The following is a 13,396-nucleotide window of genomic DNA, read 5'->3' on the forward strand; positions in this document are numbered from 1 at the left end:
ATGACTAACGAGGCTTTGCATGTGCTGTTGGCTCTGGCCTGTAGTTGACTTTGTCCGCTGGCTGTGTGCTGTGTCCATGGATGAGCTGGCTTCTGCCCACCACCCTCGCATGTTCAGCCTGCAGAAGATCGTGGAGATCTCATACTACAATATGAACCGGATCCGACTGCAGTGGTCCCGCGTGTGGCACGTGGTTGGAGATCACTTCAACAAGGTAACTTTTGAAAGGACAGACAGACAAATTCAAAAACAAGTTTTAGAAAGAGTTGTTCCTAAGCCAGGTGTGGTGGCACATGCCTTTAATACCAGCTACTTGGGAGGCCGAGACAGAAGGCCCACCCTTCCAGGCCACCACACGTGAAAATTAGCGAAACACTATCTCAGAAAAAAAAAACCCAAATTGAAAGGAATAGGGGTGTGGCTCAAGTGATAGAGCACTCACATAGCATGTGCGAGGCCCTGATTCAATCCCCAGTACTGAAAAAAAAAAGTTGGAGCTGGGTGCTGGTGGCTCATACCTGTCATCCTAGCTATGTGGGAGGCTGAGATTGGGAGGACCGTGGTTGGAAGCCAGCTCAGGCAGATAGTTTGTGAGATGCCCTCTCCAAAATACACCAGGGCAAAAATGGGCTGGAGGTGTGGCTCAAAGCCCTTGAGTTCAAATCCAAGGCCCACCAAAAAAACTTAAATATTTTTAAAAATCTTTAAAAGAAAAAAAAAAAGTAAGTTGGAAAATTTACATTAAAAAAAAAATTGGCAACCCCCTGGTAGTGGGCAAAGAAGCACCTCATTGGTGGTGGTGATCTTATATCAGTTAGGGGCAGAGTAGATGACAGACCTTTCTTCATCCTAGCTGGGTGGCCAAAGCTGTTTCATGCCTAGAGTACATTAAAATAAATAAATGTAAAGTTGGCCCTGTTTTTTTGATGCCATAAATTTATTTTTCCTATAAAATGAAGGATAGCTTGATAGGAGTTTTTTTCTTAGGTTTTGATAGAGTTCAATAGATTGAGTTAAAAAATCTGGTGGTATTGAAAATACTTGAGTGTCCCATACCAGGATTTCAGCTCCACCACAAAGATTGGCAGAGTGGTTGTACAAATACACTGCTGCTTGGAGGCCTTGTGAAATCCTATGATCTGCGATTCATTTATGCTTCATAAAGTTACACTGTAAAATGTCACAACTTTGTGTATTCTGGTTCCCATTGCCACTCTCTTCTGAAGACTTTGTTGAAAATTTAACTGTTATATTTAAGTCAGAAATAAGCCAAAGACAATAAAAAGTGACACCTGCTGAGAATGTGAGCCTCAACTTCTTTCTCCCCACCAGAGGTTTCATTCTGCATATACAGAAGTGAACAGTCAGGTATCTGTTGAGCCACAACAAAAGAAAGTGCTGTAAAAGCAGTCAGAGTGTGTATGGATGGATGCCATTTGCTTCCAAGAGGAAGGAGATAACTTAAGAATACTGTTTTCCTACTAAAACACATTTAATGATCTCAGAAAGAGTTCTCAAGCCTAGGGATAAAGTTCTAACACAGATACTTGGAAATACTGTTAGGAGGAAAAAACCAGGAGCTACGGGCTTCCGGGCTCCTCTACTCTTCCCTAGCCTCTAATCTATGAACAGATTCATAGTAGTCTAGCTCCAGTGACTGGTGTGAATTTGCTTGAGACAGAAGATGAGTCACCGCCATGACAGTGTCCTGTATTCTAGTCCCCATGCTGGGACAGCTAAAGCTGAACGCACCATTTCTCATTTATTTCACCACATATTTTGGCTGACAGCTGTGGAATCCTTTTTCTCTCAGAAATGACTTTCCAAAAGTGTTTTGATAAACATTTTCCCAGCTCTCCAAAGTCTAGATTTTGTGATTAGTTTCAGCTTGTTTGGGAAAGAACGTCATTTTGTACAAGTTACTTTTCTTACCTGTGATTGTGTCATCAAGATTGTGTGTGTACTGCTTAGTTATCTCTAGGTCACTTACAGGCAAACTTGGGGCATAGGCTGGCGGGTGGGAACTGGACGTTTCACGGTTGGCAGCCTCCTTACACAGGGTCTGCTCCATTTTACCAGTACCGTTAAACGCCAAGTTGTGGGAGGGTCACTCACTCTCTGTGGGACTCTGTTCTTTCCACCACTTGGAAGAATATCCCCTTCCACCTTGTGAGCCGAGGCACCTGAGAATCTGGTGGCTTTGGCTGCTCCAGCTGTGGTTTAGCAAGGCATGTGAACAGTCACATGATGTGCTTCTGAACTAGGAAATGGGAATTGTGGCCTGGGGTGAGCAAAGCAGCACAGTAAGCATGGTATGTGTGCCTGGGTTTCAGGAGGGAAAGTTCTTTTCACTAGTCTGTAACTACAAATACAGGGGCGTAGCTTAAGTGGTGAGCACATGAGTTCACATGGCTGGCCCTTCCCAGAGTTAAGCATTCTTATCCATTAAACATATATTTTCTAGAAATCATTTCTTTTGCTTTCAAGTGTACAGGTCAGCAGAGTTATATATGTCCACATGTGCAGCAGGTCCCCAGAATGTCTTCATCTTGCAAAACAGAAACTCGGTCCCCAATGAACACTAACACCCCATTCTCCCCACACCCACAGCCTGTAGCAACCTCCATCTACTGTCTGTCTTGATGAACTTGACTTCTCTAGGCACCTCATCTAGAGTCGTAGGATATTTGTCTTTGTGTGTGTGTGTATGTGTGTATGTTACTGGAATTACTCATGGCTTCCCTCTTGCTCGGCAGGCTCTCTACCTCTTGAGCCACACCCCAGCTTGGATAGTTGTCTTTTTATGACTGACTATTGTTTTTCAACATAATGTCCTCCAGGTCCATCCACATTGCAGCATGTGTCAGTTTCCTTCCCTGTAAGGCGGAGTTTATTCTCTTTTTAAACTGCCAAGCCGTGTTCTATGTATCTGGGTCTACCATAATGTAGCCATTTCCCATTGTTTCTGATTTTTTTATTGGGACAGTGGAAGCATTCTCTTGCTCTGCTTTTAGAGATCTTCTAAGGCCATATTCTGGAAAACACCAACTGAAAAGATACCTGTTTAACACCAGTTCCTAAAACTAGGGAAACCATAGACAGGTAGAACAAGTAAGGAAATTGAAAAGCCTAAATATTTCTGCAGAATTTCTCAGGGTATTTGCTTGTAATCATTTGCTTTAGGTGACAGATGTTGTGATTTTCTATAAAGTCTCTTGACCCCTCATAAATATTTAGTTAAAATGAAACAATACCTGGGAAGTTGTTTAAGGGGCACAGAGTTTCAGGTTTGCAAAGTGCTAAGAGTTCTAGAGACTGGTTGCATAATAATATGAATGACAGTACTGAACTGTGCACTTCAGAATGGTTAAGATGGGGCTCACAGTATTAATTAAACGTGAAATACCCATCTTTCATCATTGCACTTAGATAAAATTGGATAGCTCATAGCCAAGAAATAGCTATTTTCCCTCCTTAGGTTCATTTTTCCAGAATGTGTATTTTGTAGGTGGATCATCCATCTTGATGTTCAGAGCCTTGCATCCACAGTTGCAAGGTTCCGTCTGTTTGACCGCACTTCCTGTCCCTGCTCAGGTTGGCTGTAATCCCAATGAAGATGTGGCTATCTTTGCCGTTGACTCATTAAGGCAGCTCTCCATGAAGTTTCTGGAGAAAGGTGAATTAGCCAACTTCCGATTCCAGAAGGATTTTCTGAGGCCCTTTGAGCATATTATGAAGAAAAACAGGTAATGTGGAAAGCTCTTGGTCAAATTCTCCATTAGGGTCTAAAAATTCTCACCTAATCACACAGTTAATTTTTTTCTCTCTTGTTAGTGAAAGCAAATAGGATGAACAGATTGTGATTTCCACCACTTGTCCTTGGGTAAATCACATCAGGAGTCCACATGGAGCCTTTCCTAGGATAGATGCCCACCATTGCAATTGTCACATGTCCCTATTGGCACTGGTGCTGAAGGAGTTTGGAGAAGGAGCTCAAAGTCTGGTGACTCAGTCTGGTGGCCAGGTGGTAGAGAAAGAGTCACTGTGGGACCATTCTCAGACAGGGACAGTAATTAGAATTTTGGCCCCAGGGAGGTGATAAAAAGGTTAGGAAACCAACCCTTGGCCAGTGTTCATAGAGGCCTGCCATCTGCTAGGCAGTGTTAAGTGCAGAGAATACAGCAGTAAAGAAAACATTTAATCCCGACTCCGCTGGGCCATGAATTGATCATCATTGCAGCGAGGTGATGGTTAGACACGGGTCCCTTAAACTATTCCCTTTACTTTTCTATTTTCTTTTTCCTGCCATTTGCTGGGTGAGTGCTCTGCCAGCCCTTTTTCTGTGATGGGTTTTTCGAGATAGGGTCTTGCAAACCATCTGTCCGGGCTGGCTTCGAACCTCGATCCTCCAGATGTCTGCCTCCCGAGTAGCTAAGATTACACATGTGAGCCATTGGCTCTTGGGCTTCTCTCCACTTTTCTGTGTTTGAAATTTTCCATATAAAATTAAAAACCAAGGCTCGGGTGTGGCTCATGTTGTAGAGTACCTGCCTAACAAGGGCAGGGCCCTGAGTTCAAACCCCGATATTACCCCACCCCCAAAAAAATTCCTGTTTACATTCCAGTGGAGTTAATAAACAAATGTGTTGCAAATCAGAGGGAGATGAGTGCTGAGAAGAACATGAAATAGAGGTAGGGATAGGGTAGAACCCTCCTTTATAGAGGCCATCGGCTAAAACAGACTTGGTAATATGACCCTTCCACAATACACTTGCAGAAGTGAGGAGCAAGCCAAGAGAGGCTGTGCCCAGAGTGTTAGGAATGGGAGGGAGGGGGCGAGAGACACGAGCAAAAGCCCTGTGACAAGAAGGGCTTAGCATAATTAAGGAGCCTAGGGACACCAGGGTGGTGGGGGAAGCAAACAGTCGTAATAGTTGCAGAAGATGAAGTCCCTGCCAAGGGTGGCACTTAGACCACGCAGGAACTGTCAGCCATCAAAAGCACTTTGGCTTGCTCTGCATTACAGGCGGGAGCAGTGGGAAGATTTAAGTAGAGACGTAAAATTCTGCATTTGGAATTCAATTTCAGCATCTGTTAAAGTCACCTTGGTAGGTAGTCAGTCCTCCATTATCTGTAGGTGGCCTCTTTACTGCGGTTCATTGTCTCCTTGCCTTCTCTGAATGGCCTTTCCTTTGATCACTTAGCATGTGTCTTGACACACAGGTGTGAGTATCATTTCCAAAAGTAAGATTTACATCCTAGGTCTGCCTTAGTGACTTTGACAGCTTGTGCATAGAAGCAGTAGGTTTGTGTAATTTTGCTTCTTGCCATTTGTGAGATGATAGAACTCCCCCATAACTGTGTATATCTTAAGAGGTTTCAAGACATATATGCTAATCTATTTCCAATATTCAGACAATGAAAAATTTAACATACTGTTTTAGAAAGTGGTCCATTTTTTCTCTGTATTCTTTGGTAAAAATTAAATTTAAAATATTGCATCTAAATTATATATGTATACTCCAATCCATATGTGTTTATCATACACATATATCTCTGCCCCCAAGCCTCAGAGAATAGAGAGTAAAAACTGTGCAATAGATTATCTCTGGTGGCAGAATTAAGAGTGCATTCACTGAACTGGGTGACAGTGACTTGTGCCTGGGCAAACAGTTCACGAGACCCCATCTCAAAAATAACCAGAGTAGAATGGACTTGACCTATTGCTCAAGTGGGTAGAACTACTGTTTTGCAAGCATGAAGCACTGAGTTCAACCCCTAGTCTCACCAAAAAAAAAAAAGCATTAATTGAAATGCTTTGGACCAGAAAAGCTGACAACAATGTGTTCAGCCATGGCTGTGCATTGTTTCCCTAACAATAAGTCAGAGACGAGCTGGTCACCGGTGGCTCATGCCTGTAATCCTAGCTACTTGGGTGGCAGAGATCAGGGGAATTATGGTTCAAAGCCAGCTCAGGCAAATAGTTCTTGAGACTCTAGCTCGAAAAACCCCTCACAAAAAAGGGCTAGTGGAGTGGCTTAAGGTGTGGGCCCTGAGTTCAAACCCTAGTACCACAAAAAAAAAAATAAAGATAACAGGAAGTCCCAGCTTTGTTTCCATAGCCCAAATTATTGCAGACCTAGGCTGTTTCCATCCTTTGGTTCTGTTATCCACATAGTCACTTTTTGTCCTTGACTTTGTTTTGTGATTTCAGGATGGCAATTTAGCTCTGGACATTGTGCTAGACTCAGAATGGGAATAGGAGAAAGGGGCAGAGGGTAAATGAACAGACCACTGTGTGCTTTAGAAAACGGTTTTCTAGCTGCCACTCCGAGGGGTGAGCTGTGCTTGTTCTCCCACTCTGCTGTGCAGAGGACATGGGCTGTCTCCCTCCCTCCCCCAGGTCTCCCACCATCCGGGACATGGTGATCCGCTGTGTCGCTCAGATGGTGAGCTCCCAGGCTGCCAGCATCCGCTCGGGCTGGAAGAACATCTTTGCTGTGTTCCACCAGGCAGCCTCTGACCACGATGGGAGCATCGTGGAGCTGGCCTTCCAGACCACGGGCCACATCGTCTGTAAGAGTCTCTGTTCTGTCCTGTCTAGTATCTGCTTGAAAGCTAGCAAGTGGGCACTTCTTCGCTATCTGTTCCTTGTTTCTTTGCTTAGGTAGTTATGTGCTGAGTGGTGTTCTAAGCTCTTGGCACATGCTTAGAATGTTTACAGGAGCCCTGTGAAGGAGATACAGTCAGTCAGTCTTCCTTACTGGCAAGTTCCCTATGAATCTGCCAACTCACTAAAGTGTATACATAACCCCAAAACCAATATCCTGGTCTTTTGTGGTTGCTTACCCACACGTGCACAAACAAAATTAAAGAGCAACAAAAAAGTCACCCAGGGGACACAGTCACAGCTCAGGTGAACAAGGTGACTCTGACCACTCGTTTCAGCTCTCATGCCATAAACAAAGATCTTGTGTGCGGTCTATTGAGCGGCACACTTTTGTGCTTTTGTTGGTGACCTCTCTCTGTGGAGTGCTGAGTGCTGGCCAGTGCCCCTCAGGCAGAAAGGCTGTGGTGTGTCTTGCAAAGAGAGTATGTTAGATGTGCCTCCTGCAGGCAGGCGTTGTACCATTTTCCATGAGTTCACGTCAACCCATCAACAATATATCCTGAACAGAGACACACCTACAACAAGGTTACATGTTGATCACTTGATGAAAATGTGGCCAGAGACCTGCAGTAGCCCTATATTTCCCATAGGTGCAGGGCTTAGTGTTCCCTAATTCATTGTTCACAGCAACGATTAAGAGCATGACAGTGGAATAACAAGACCGTTGCATGCCATTGTTTCTCCATTTTACCAAAGAGGAAACTGAGGCACAGAAGAGTAATGTGGACCAAGTAAGAAAAGCGGTCTTCCATAGATACTGACATGCCGTTCTTAGGTTCCTACGAAGGCAGTGGTCCCCTTCAGTCTGTGTGTCATGGGTGCTTTAATGCCCGTGTGTAAACCCTGTTCTTGTGAAAATGTGCCTTTGTTTCCCCAGCGACGGTTTTCCAGCATCATTTCCCTGCAGCCATCGATTCCTTCCAGGACGCTGTGAAGTGCTTGTCAGAGTTTGCCTGCAATGCTGCTTTCCCTGACACCAGCATGGAGGCCATCCGGCTCATCCGCTTCTGTGGGAGATACGTGTCTGAGAGGCCGAGGGTGTGTGTGTTGGGGTGGGGTGGGGTGTTGGGGTGGGGGGTGTCACAGGCAGAGCCCTGCTTCTGTCTGAGAACTTGTTAGAAATGTGTGTCCACTTCAAATACTGCCTATCCTTACCTTGTACGTATGAAATTATTTCTTATCCATATTGAGCTTTATACAGCATTCCATAAATTGTTCTGGTAGAAGATACAGTATTTTAGTTTTCATATTTTAGCAGTTTTCCTATGAAAGAAAATAAATTTTCCTTCTAGTAAATGACATGCTATTGTAATGAGCCTGAGAATTCACAATTAAAAGTCACCCTTTGGGGCTTGGGCTGTAGCTGGGCGGCAGAGTACGTGCTTTCTCCTGGGATTTTCCTGTTGTGTCTCCTTTCTGGGGTTTTCCTGTTGTGTCACCTTCCTGAACAGCTTTGGCTTTAGGGAGTGTGCCTAGACACCCAAATTGGAGGAAAACCAGCACACCAGAGCCAGGTATGGTGGGACACACCTGTAATCCCAGCACTTGGGAAGCTGAGGCAGGAGGCTTGCTGCTGAGGCAGCCTAGGCTACCTACTGAGACCCTGTCTCAAAAAACAAAAACAAAACAAGGACAACAACAAAGATGTAATGACAACGGTAGCCAACATGGATTGGACACTTGGTACATGTCAGCAGGCACCATGTAGGTATTGTCTGTGTGCCAATTCATTTAGTCCCCACATCAAACCTGTGAGTAATCATGCCCCATTCACAGAGGAGTTTACTGAAGCACAGGAAACTGCCTGATGTTTGATAACCAGAATTGATAAAGAAATTGCAAGAATTGTATGAGCAATTATAGAGGAGTCGAAATCTTAAGAGAGCAGAATAGGGCTTCCCACCCAGGCTGAAAAGTTGCCCTGGGCAATTTACGTAGTGTCTTGGTGCCCGTCAACTTCTCTCTAAAATGGAACCATCATTTCCTTCTACCTCTTGGGGTTGTTGAGGAATTATTAATCCACGTAAAGCACTCGAACATTCCTGTACTCAATAAATCATAGCTGCTACTACCACTAGTTTTGTTTGTTTCATTTTTTTTCTAGTACCGGGGCTTGAACTCAGGGCCTACACCTTGAGCCACTCCGCCAGCCCTTTTTGTGTTAAGTATTTTCAAGGTAGGGTCTCGTGACCTATTTGCCTGGGGCTGGCTTTTAAACATGATCCTCCTGATCTCTGCCTCCTGAGTAGCTAGGATTACAGGTGTGAGCCACCAGCGCCCAGCCTACCACTAGTTTTAAGTACTATCTGTTACAATAACTTTCCAGAACAGGCCACAGTCAAATCATTGCAGATATTTGACATTTATTGCTCTTAATGTAGCCCACCTGTCCCAGGACTCTTGCGATCTGCCCCACTCACCTTACTCTATAAAAAGGTCATAGACTTACATGGAGAAACTCCTCCAGTGCTGTTTGAACAGGTGAATTTGTCTGTGTGGGATTTCCCACTGAGCCCTGCTGGAAGACTTCAGGAGAGGAGAATGTGTGGCATCTCAGTCTTTTGTGTTATTCCCTCCTCTTGCTCACTTGCTCTGCATCTAAGATAAGACTTTCATTGTAGGTGCTACAAGAATACACAAGTGATGACATGAATGTAGCTCCTGGCGACAGAGTCTGGGTCCGAGGCTGGTTCCCCATCTTATTTGAGCTTTCCTGCATCATTAATAGATGCAAGTTAGATGTACGGACAAGGTAACCGGGTCCTCAGTGTGGTGGTGCCTTGATGTCCCCAAAACGAGCCTCAGTCTCTTGCTCTCCCACCACTTTTCTTCCCTATCTTTTCTGTCATTCCCTTTCCAGCCCACTCTCTCTTCTGTGTTTCCTCCAGAGGACTCACAGTCATGTTTGAGATCATGAAGAGCTATGGCCACACCTTTGAAAGGCACTGGTGGCAGGATCTGTTCAGAATCGTGTTTCGGATATTTGACAATATGAAACTCCCTGAGCTGCAGTCGGAGGTAGGTGGTACTGCCAGCATTGCTGCGTTGGATGTAATGGGGCGGAAGGCCTGTTTGGCCTGCCTGCTGTTGAGCTGTCATCTACCTGATCTGAAGCACTGAGCTACTTAGGGGGTTTTAGAACTGGACTCAGCCCTCTGGCCCTGTGCCATTCACTATCCTCAGAGGTTCCCTTCTGCCCACTTGGCCCAGGGACACTGTCCCTGCCAGTTCAGCTGTGCCACTCACTATCCTCAGAGGTTCCCCTCTGCCCACTTGGCCCAGGGACACCGTCCCTGTCAGTCAGCAGGCTTCTGGCCACTCATGTCAGTTGTTTTTCTGTCATAGATTTCTGCACCGCATGAGAGTAGAATGTGCCTGGGGTGCTCAAGGGTTTACGGTAACACTATAGATGAAGATGACACTGACAAACACAAGGCCCTTTTTTGCCATTTTTGCCTTTTCTCCCTCACACCAGCGTAGACGTAGCATATATTTAATATGGGATATTAGAAATACACAAAAAATTCAGACTTATACCATCCAGAAAACTGGAGTTACTGCTTTTTGGCACATTGCCCTTTCTCAATGTGATTTAAATATGGTTGAGGTCATAGTGTAGTTTTTTAATTTAATTTTAAAATGCTGGAGGCCTGGCTCAAGCTATAGAATCTGCCTTACAGACACAAAGCCCTGAGTTCAAATCTCAGTACCACCCCCGAAAAAGTTCATTACAAAAAAAAGTTAGAAAACACACAAAGAAAAACTTGAAACACCCACAGTCCCAATCTTCTATAGGCAGCCACTGTTAACCATGTCAGGTGATGTGTGTGTGTGAGACCTTTATTTTACAAAACAGGATCCAAGCACATCTATATATACTCCTTTCTTAATCCACCAATGTAACTTCTTGTGCCATATTTTTATTGGCTTCAAAGAATTCCTATTGTGAATGCTTCCTCTTCCCTGGCCATTTAGTTTGTTTCCAGTTCTTCTTTCTTTGAATGGCGCTGACAGGAACTTTTTTTTGCAGTCACACTTGTACTTGTGTTCTTTGTTTCTTTTCTCTTTAGGACAAGGCAGCCTGACAACCAGATTTGGGCTGGTACATCACTGTGGGGTTTTTTGCTTTATTTTTTTTTAGATAGATATGTTTTGGATCAGTATGCATTAACAGTATGAGGGGGTTTCATTTGTAATAAGTCCATCATTCTTGCTGTGAACTTTAACCAAGTTCACTCCTTGCATAATATTCCCATTTCCTCTTCCCACCTTCCTCTTTCACTGAGCCTTTTGATACTTCTAAATTGACCTCCAAATGTAGCCAGTTGAATTCTCCCAGCAAGCACGAGGGTTCCTGTTTATCCATACCCATTCTAACTCTTCATATTTCTTTTTAAATTTTAGCAAGGATTTATTTCAGTATAACAGGATAAAGTATAGACAAGGGGTGGGGGTGGGTGGAAAAAGAGAGAAACATTTCCTGCCCTCATGCAGGAAATGGGAGCAAAGACTCCTATATTTTAATTTCTTTAATCACTATTAACTTGATAGGCCAAAAACATCCTAAAAGTGTTTTAGGACTGGAAGCATGGCTCAAGTAATAGAACGCTTGCTTTATGAGTGTAAAGCCCTGAGTTCAAACCCTAATCCCACCGAAAAAAATTTTTTTTAATTGTTAGTGTGGTGGCCTATTTTCCCTAATGTCATTGATGGTTTGTATTATTGACTTTCATACCTTTAGGCCATCTATCACCCCTTTCCTGTGGATTTTAGATGTGTGAACAATGTAGCGTATCCTTGTGTAAGTTGCTGTTGACTTTATCCCACTGGTTTTCCTTTTGTTTATTTGTTTTTTCCAATGCTTTGCCCATGGCAGGCAAGCACTCTACCACTGAGCTACATCCCTAGCCCCTGCCCACTGTTACTTTTATTTCCTTTCTTTTTTGTCAGTACTGGGGTTTGAAATTGTGCTTGCTAGGCAGGTGCTTTACAGTTTAAGCAGCACCTCCAGACCTTATTTCCTTTTACTTTGGAAAATTTTTAGCAAATCTACCACCTTTCTCCTTTGTGGTTTCCACTTTGGGAACCATGCATGGCAGCCCTTCCCTCCCCTGTGACTTGGTAAATATCCTTACGTAGTTCTCCCATGTGTTCAGGTTACTATTTTTTAATATTTAAACTCTTGGCATAAAGTGTGTTTAGCATAATCTCATCTTTATTTTTCCAGATCATTAAAATTTTTTGTAAGTACATTTTGAGTGACTTTAATATTCTGTTATATGCACCTACTTAATTTAATACCCAAATTATGGAATATTAGATTGTATTGTGTCTTCAGCACATGAATACTGTTGTGGTAAACATCTTCCTTCATAACCTCTGCCCACAAGTTTGATTATTTCTTTAAGATCTGTTCCTGGAGCCAGGCTGGTGGCTCACACCTATAATCCTAGAAACTCAGTAGGCAGAGATCAGGATGATTGTGGTTCAAAGTCAGCCCAGACAAACAGTTTGCGAGACCCCATCTCAAAACTAAACCACACACACACACACACACACACACCACACACACACAGAGCCTGGTGGAGTGGCTCAAGGTGTAGGCCCTGAATTCAAACCCCATCTCAAAACTAACACACACACACAGAGCCTGGTGGAGTGGCTCAAGGTGTAGGCCCTGAATTCAAACCTCCCCCCGCCCAGCACCACAAAAAAACAAAAACAAACCAACAAAAAACCGTATTCCTGGAAGTAGTGTTACGGTATAGACATTTAAAACTCTTGATATGTATTGCCAAATCACTTTGCAGAGCAGCTTTGCCACCGACATATAAGAATACCCATTTCATCATAGAAAGAGTGGCTTTTAAGAACTGTCTTTCTGTTGTTTTTCTAGAAATCTGAGTGGATGACGACGACCTGTAATCACGCACTCTACGCCATCTGTGACGTGTTTACCCAGTTCTACGAGTCTTTGCATGAAGTGCTTCTCTCTGATGTGTTTGCTCAGTTGCAGTGGTGTGTCAAACAAGGTATTCTTTGTTTTTAGGCTTAATTTTTCTTACGTGGTCTTAATGAGACATTCACTTTTTCTATATATGAAATCATGGGTGTAGTGCCAAGGAATATAGAGTACAACTTGTGGCCACGCCCCTGCCCAGTCAGTTTATAAAGCACTTCTTTAAGGGGAAGGTGTGCAGTCTTTCTGTTTTCTAAGATGTGCCTTTGTGCATTTTGCTATTCTTTCTAGATCTGTAGGTCTGAAATTTTCAGTGGTAAAATCTTTTTTGAAAGTAGTCTGCATCAAGATCATCAGCTTCATCAGTAGACGGTGTTAGTCTGCATAATTGTGGATTTATTTTAGGGTGTATCATGAGAAGACTCATCTAACATCAGATCTGGATTCCACTTTGGCTTAGAGCAAGGTTAAATTCAGTTAAATTTTTCAAAAGGTGACTCTAAAAATAAATGACAAAGGGCTGGAGGAGTGGCTCAAGTAGTCGAGCACCTGCCAGCAAGCATGAGGCCCTGAGTTCAAATCCCAGTAGTGCCAAAAAATTAAAATGAAATAAAATAAATGACAAAACATCTGGTACATGTAGATGACAAAAGTTGGAAATGTGTATGAGTACATTTTTAGAAACACTGGTCTTAATGTTTTCCATCTTCTTTCACTATTTCTCATGTAAGGCATTTAAAGTATCAAAACATTGATCTTCTTCCATC

The 13,396-nt window shown here is 43.4% G+C and overlaps 1 protein-coding gene and 1 non-coding gene across 5 annotated transcripts in view; both read left to right on the plus strand.

Annotated features, from left to right (window-relative positions):
• The window catches only part of Arfgef2 (ARF guanine nucleotide exchange factor 2), an 83,483-nt gene that overhangs the window by 54,197 nt on the left and 15,890 nt on the right, over window positions 1–13,396 (plus strand). For all 4 annotated transcript variants that reach the window (XR_002212805.2, XM_020169944.2, XM_074074952.1 and 1 more), the window contains exons 25-31: window positions 45–214; window positions 3,595–3,746; window positions 6,404–6,576; window positions 7,548–7,708; window positions 9,292–9,422; window positions 9,559–9,688; window positions 12,567–12,702. Coding sequence is in view for 3 of the 4 variants with exons in the window: in XM_020169944.2 (XP_020025533.1) it covers window positions 45–214; window positions 3,595–3,746; window positions 6,404–6,576; window positions 7,548–7,708; window positions 9,292–9,422; window positions 9,559–9,688; window positions 12,567–12,702 (1,053 nt within the window). In the remaining variant the exon portion in view is untranslated. The remainder of the gene's footprint in view (window positions 1–44; window positions 215–3,594; window positions 3,747–6,403; window positions 6,577–7,547; window positions 7,709–9,291; window positions 9,423–9,558; window positions 9,689–12,566; window positions 12,703–13,396) is intronic.
• On the plus strand, window positions 760–891 carry LOC141423768 (small nucleolar RNA SNORA48). Its single transcript, XR_012448579.1, has one exon. It is a non-coding gene; the product is annotated as a small nucleolar RNA SNORA48 (small nucleolar RNA).

Source organism: Castor canadensis, chromosome 5 (assembly GCF_047511655.1).
Source record: "Castor canadensis chromosome 5, mCasCan1.hap1v2, whole genome shotgun sequence".
Taxonomy (NCBI): domain Eukaryota; kingdom Metazoa; phylum Chordata; class Mammalia; order Rodentia; family Castoridae; genus Castor; species Castor canadensis.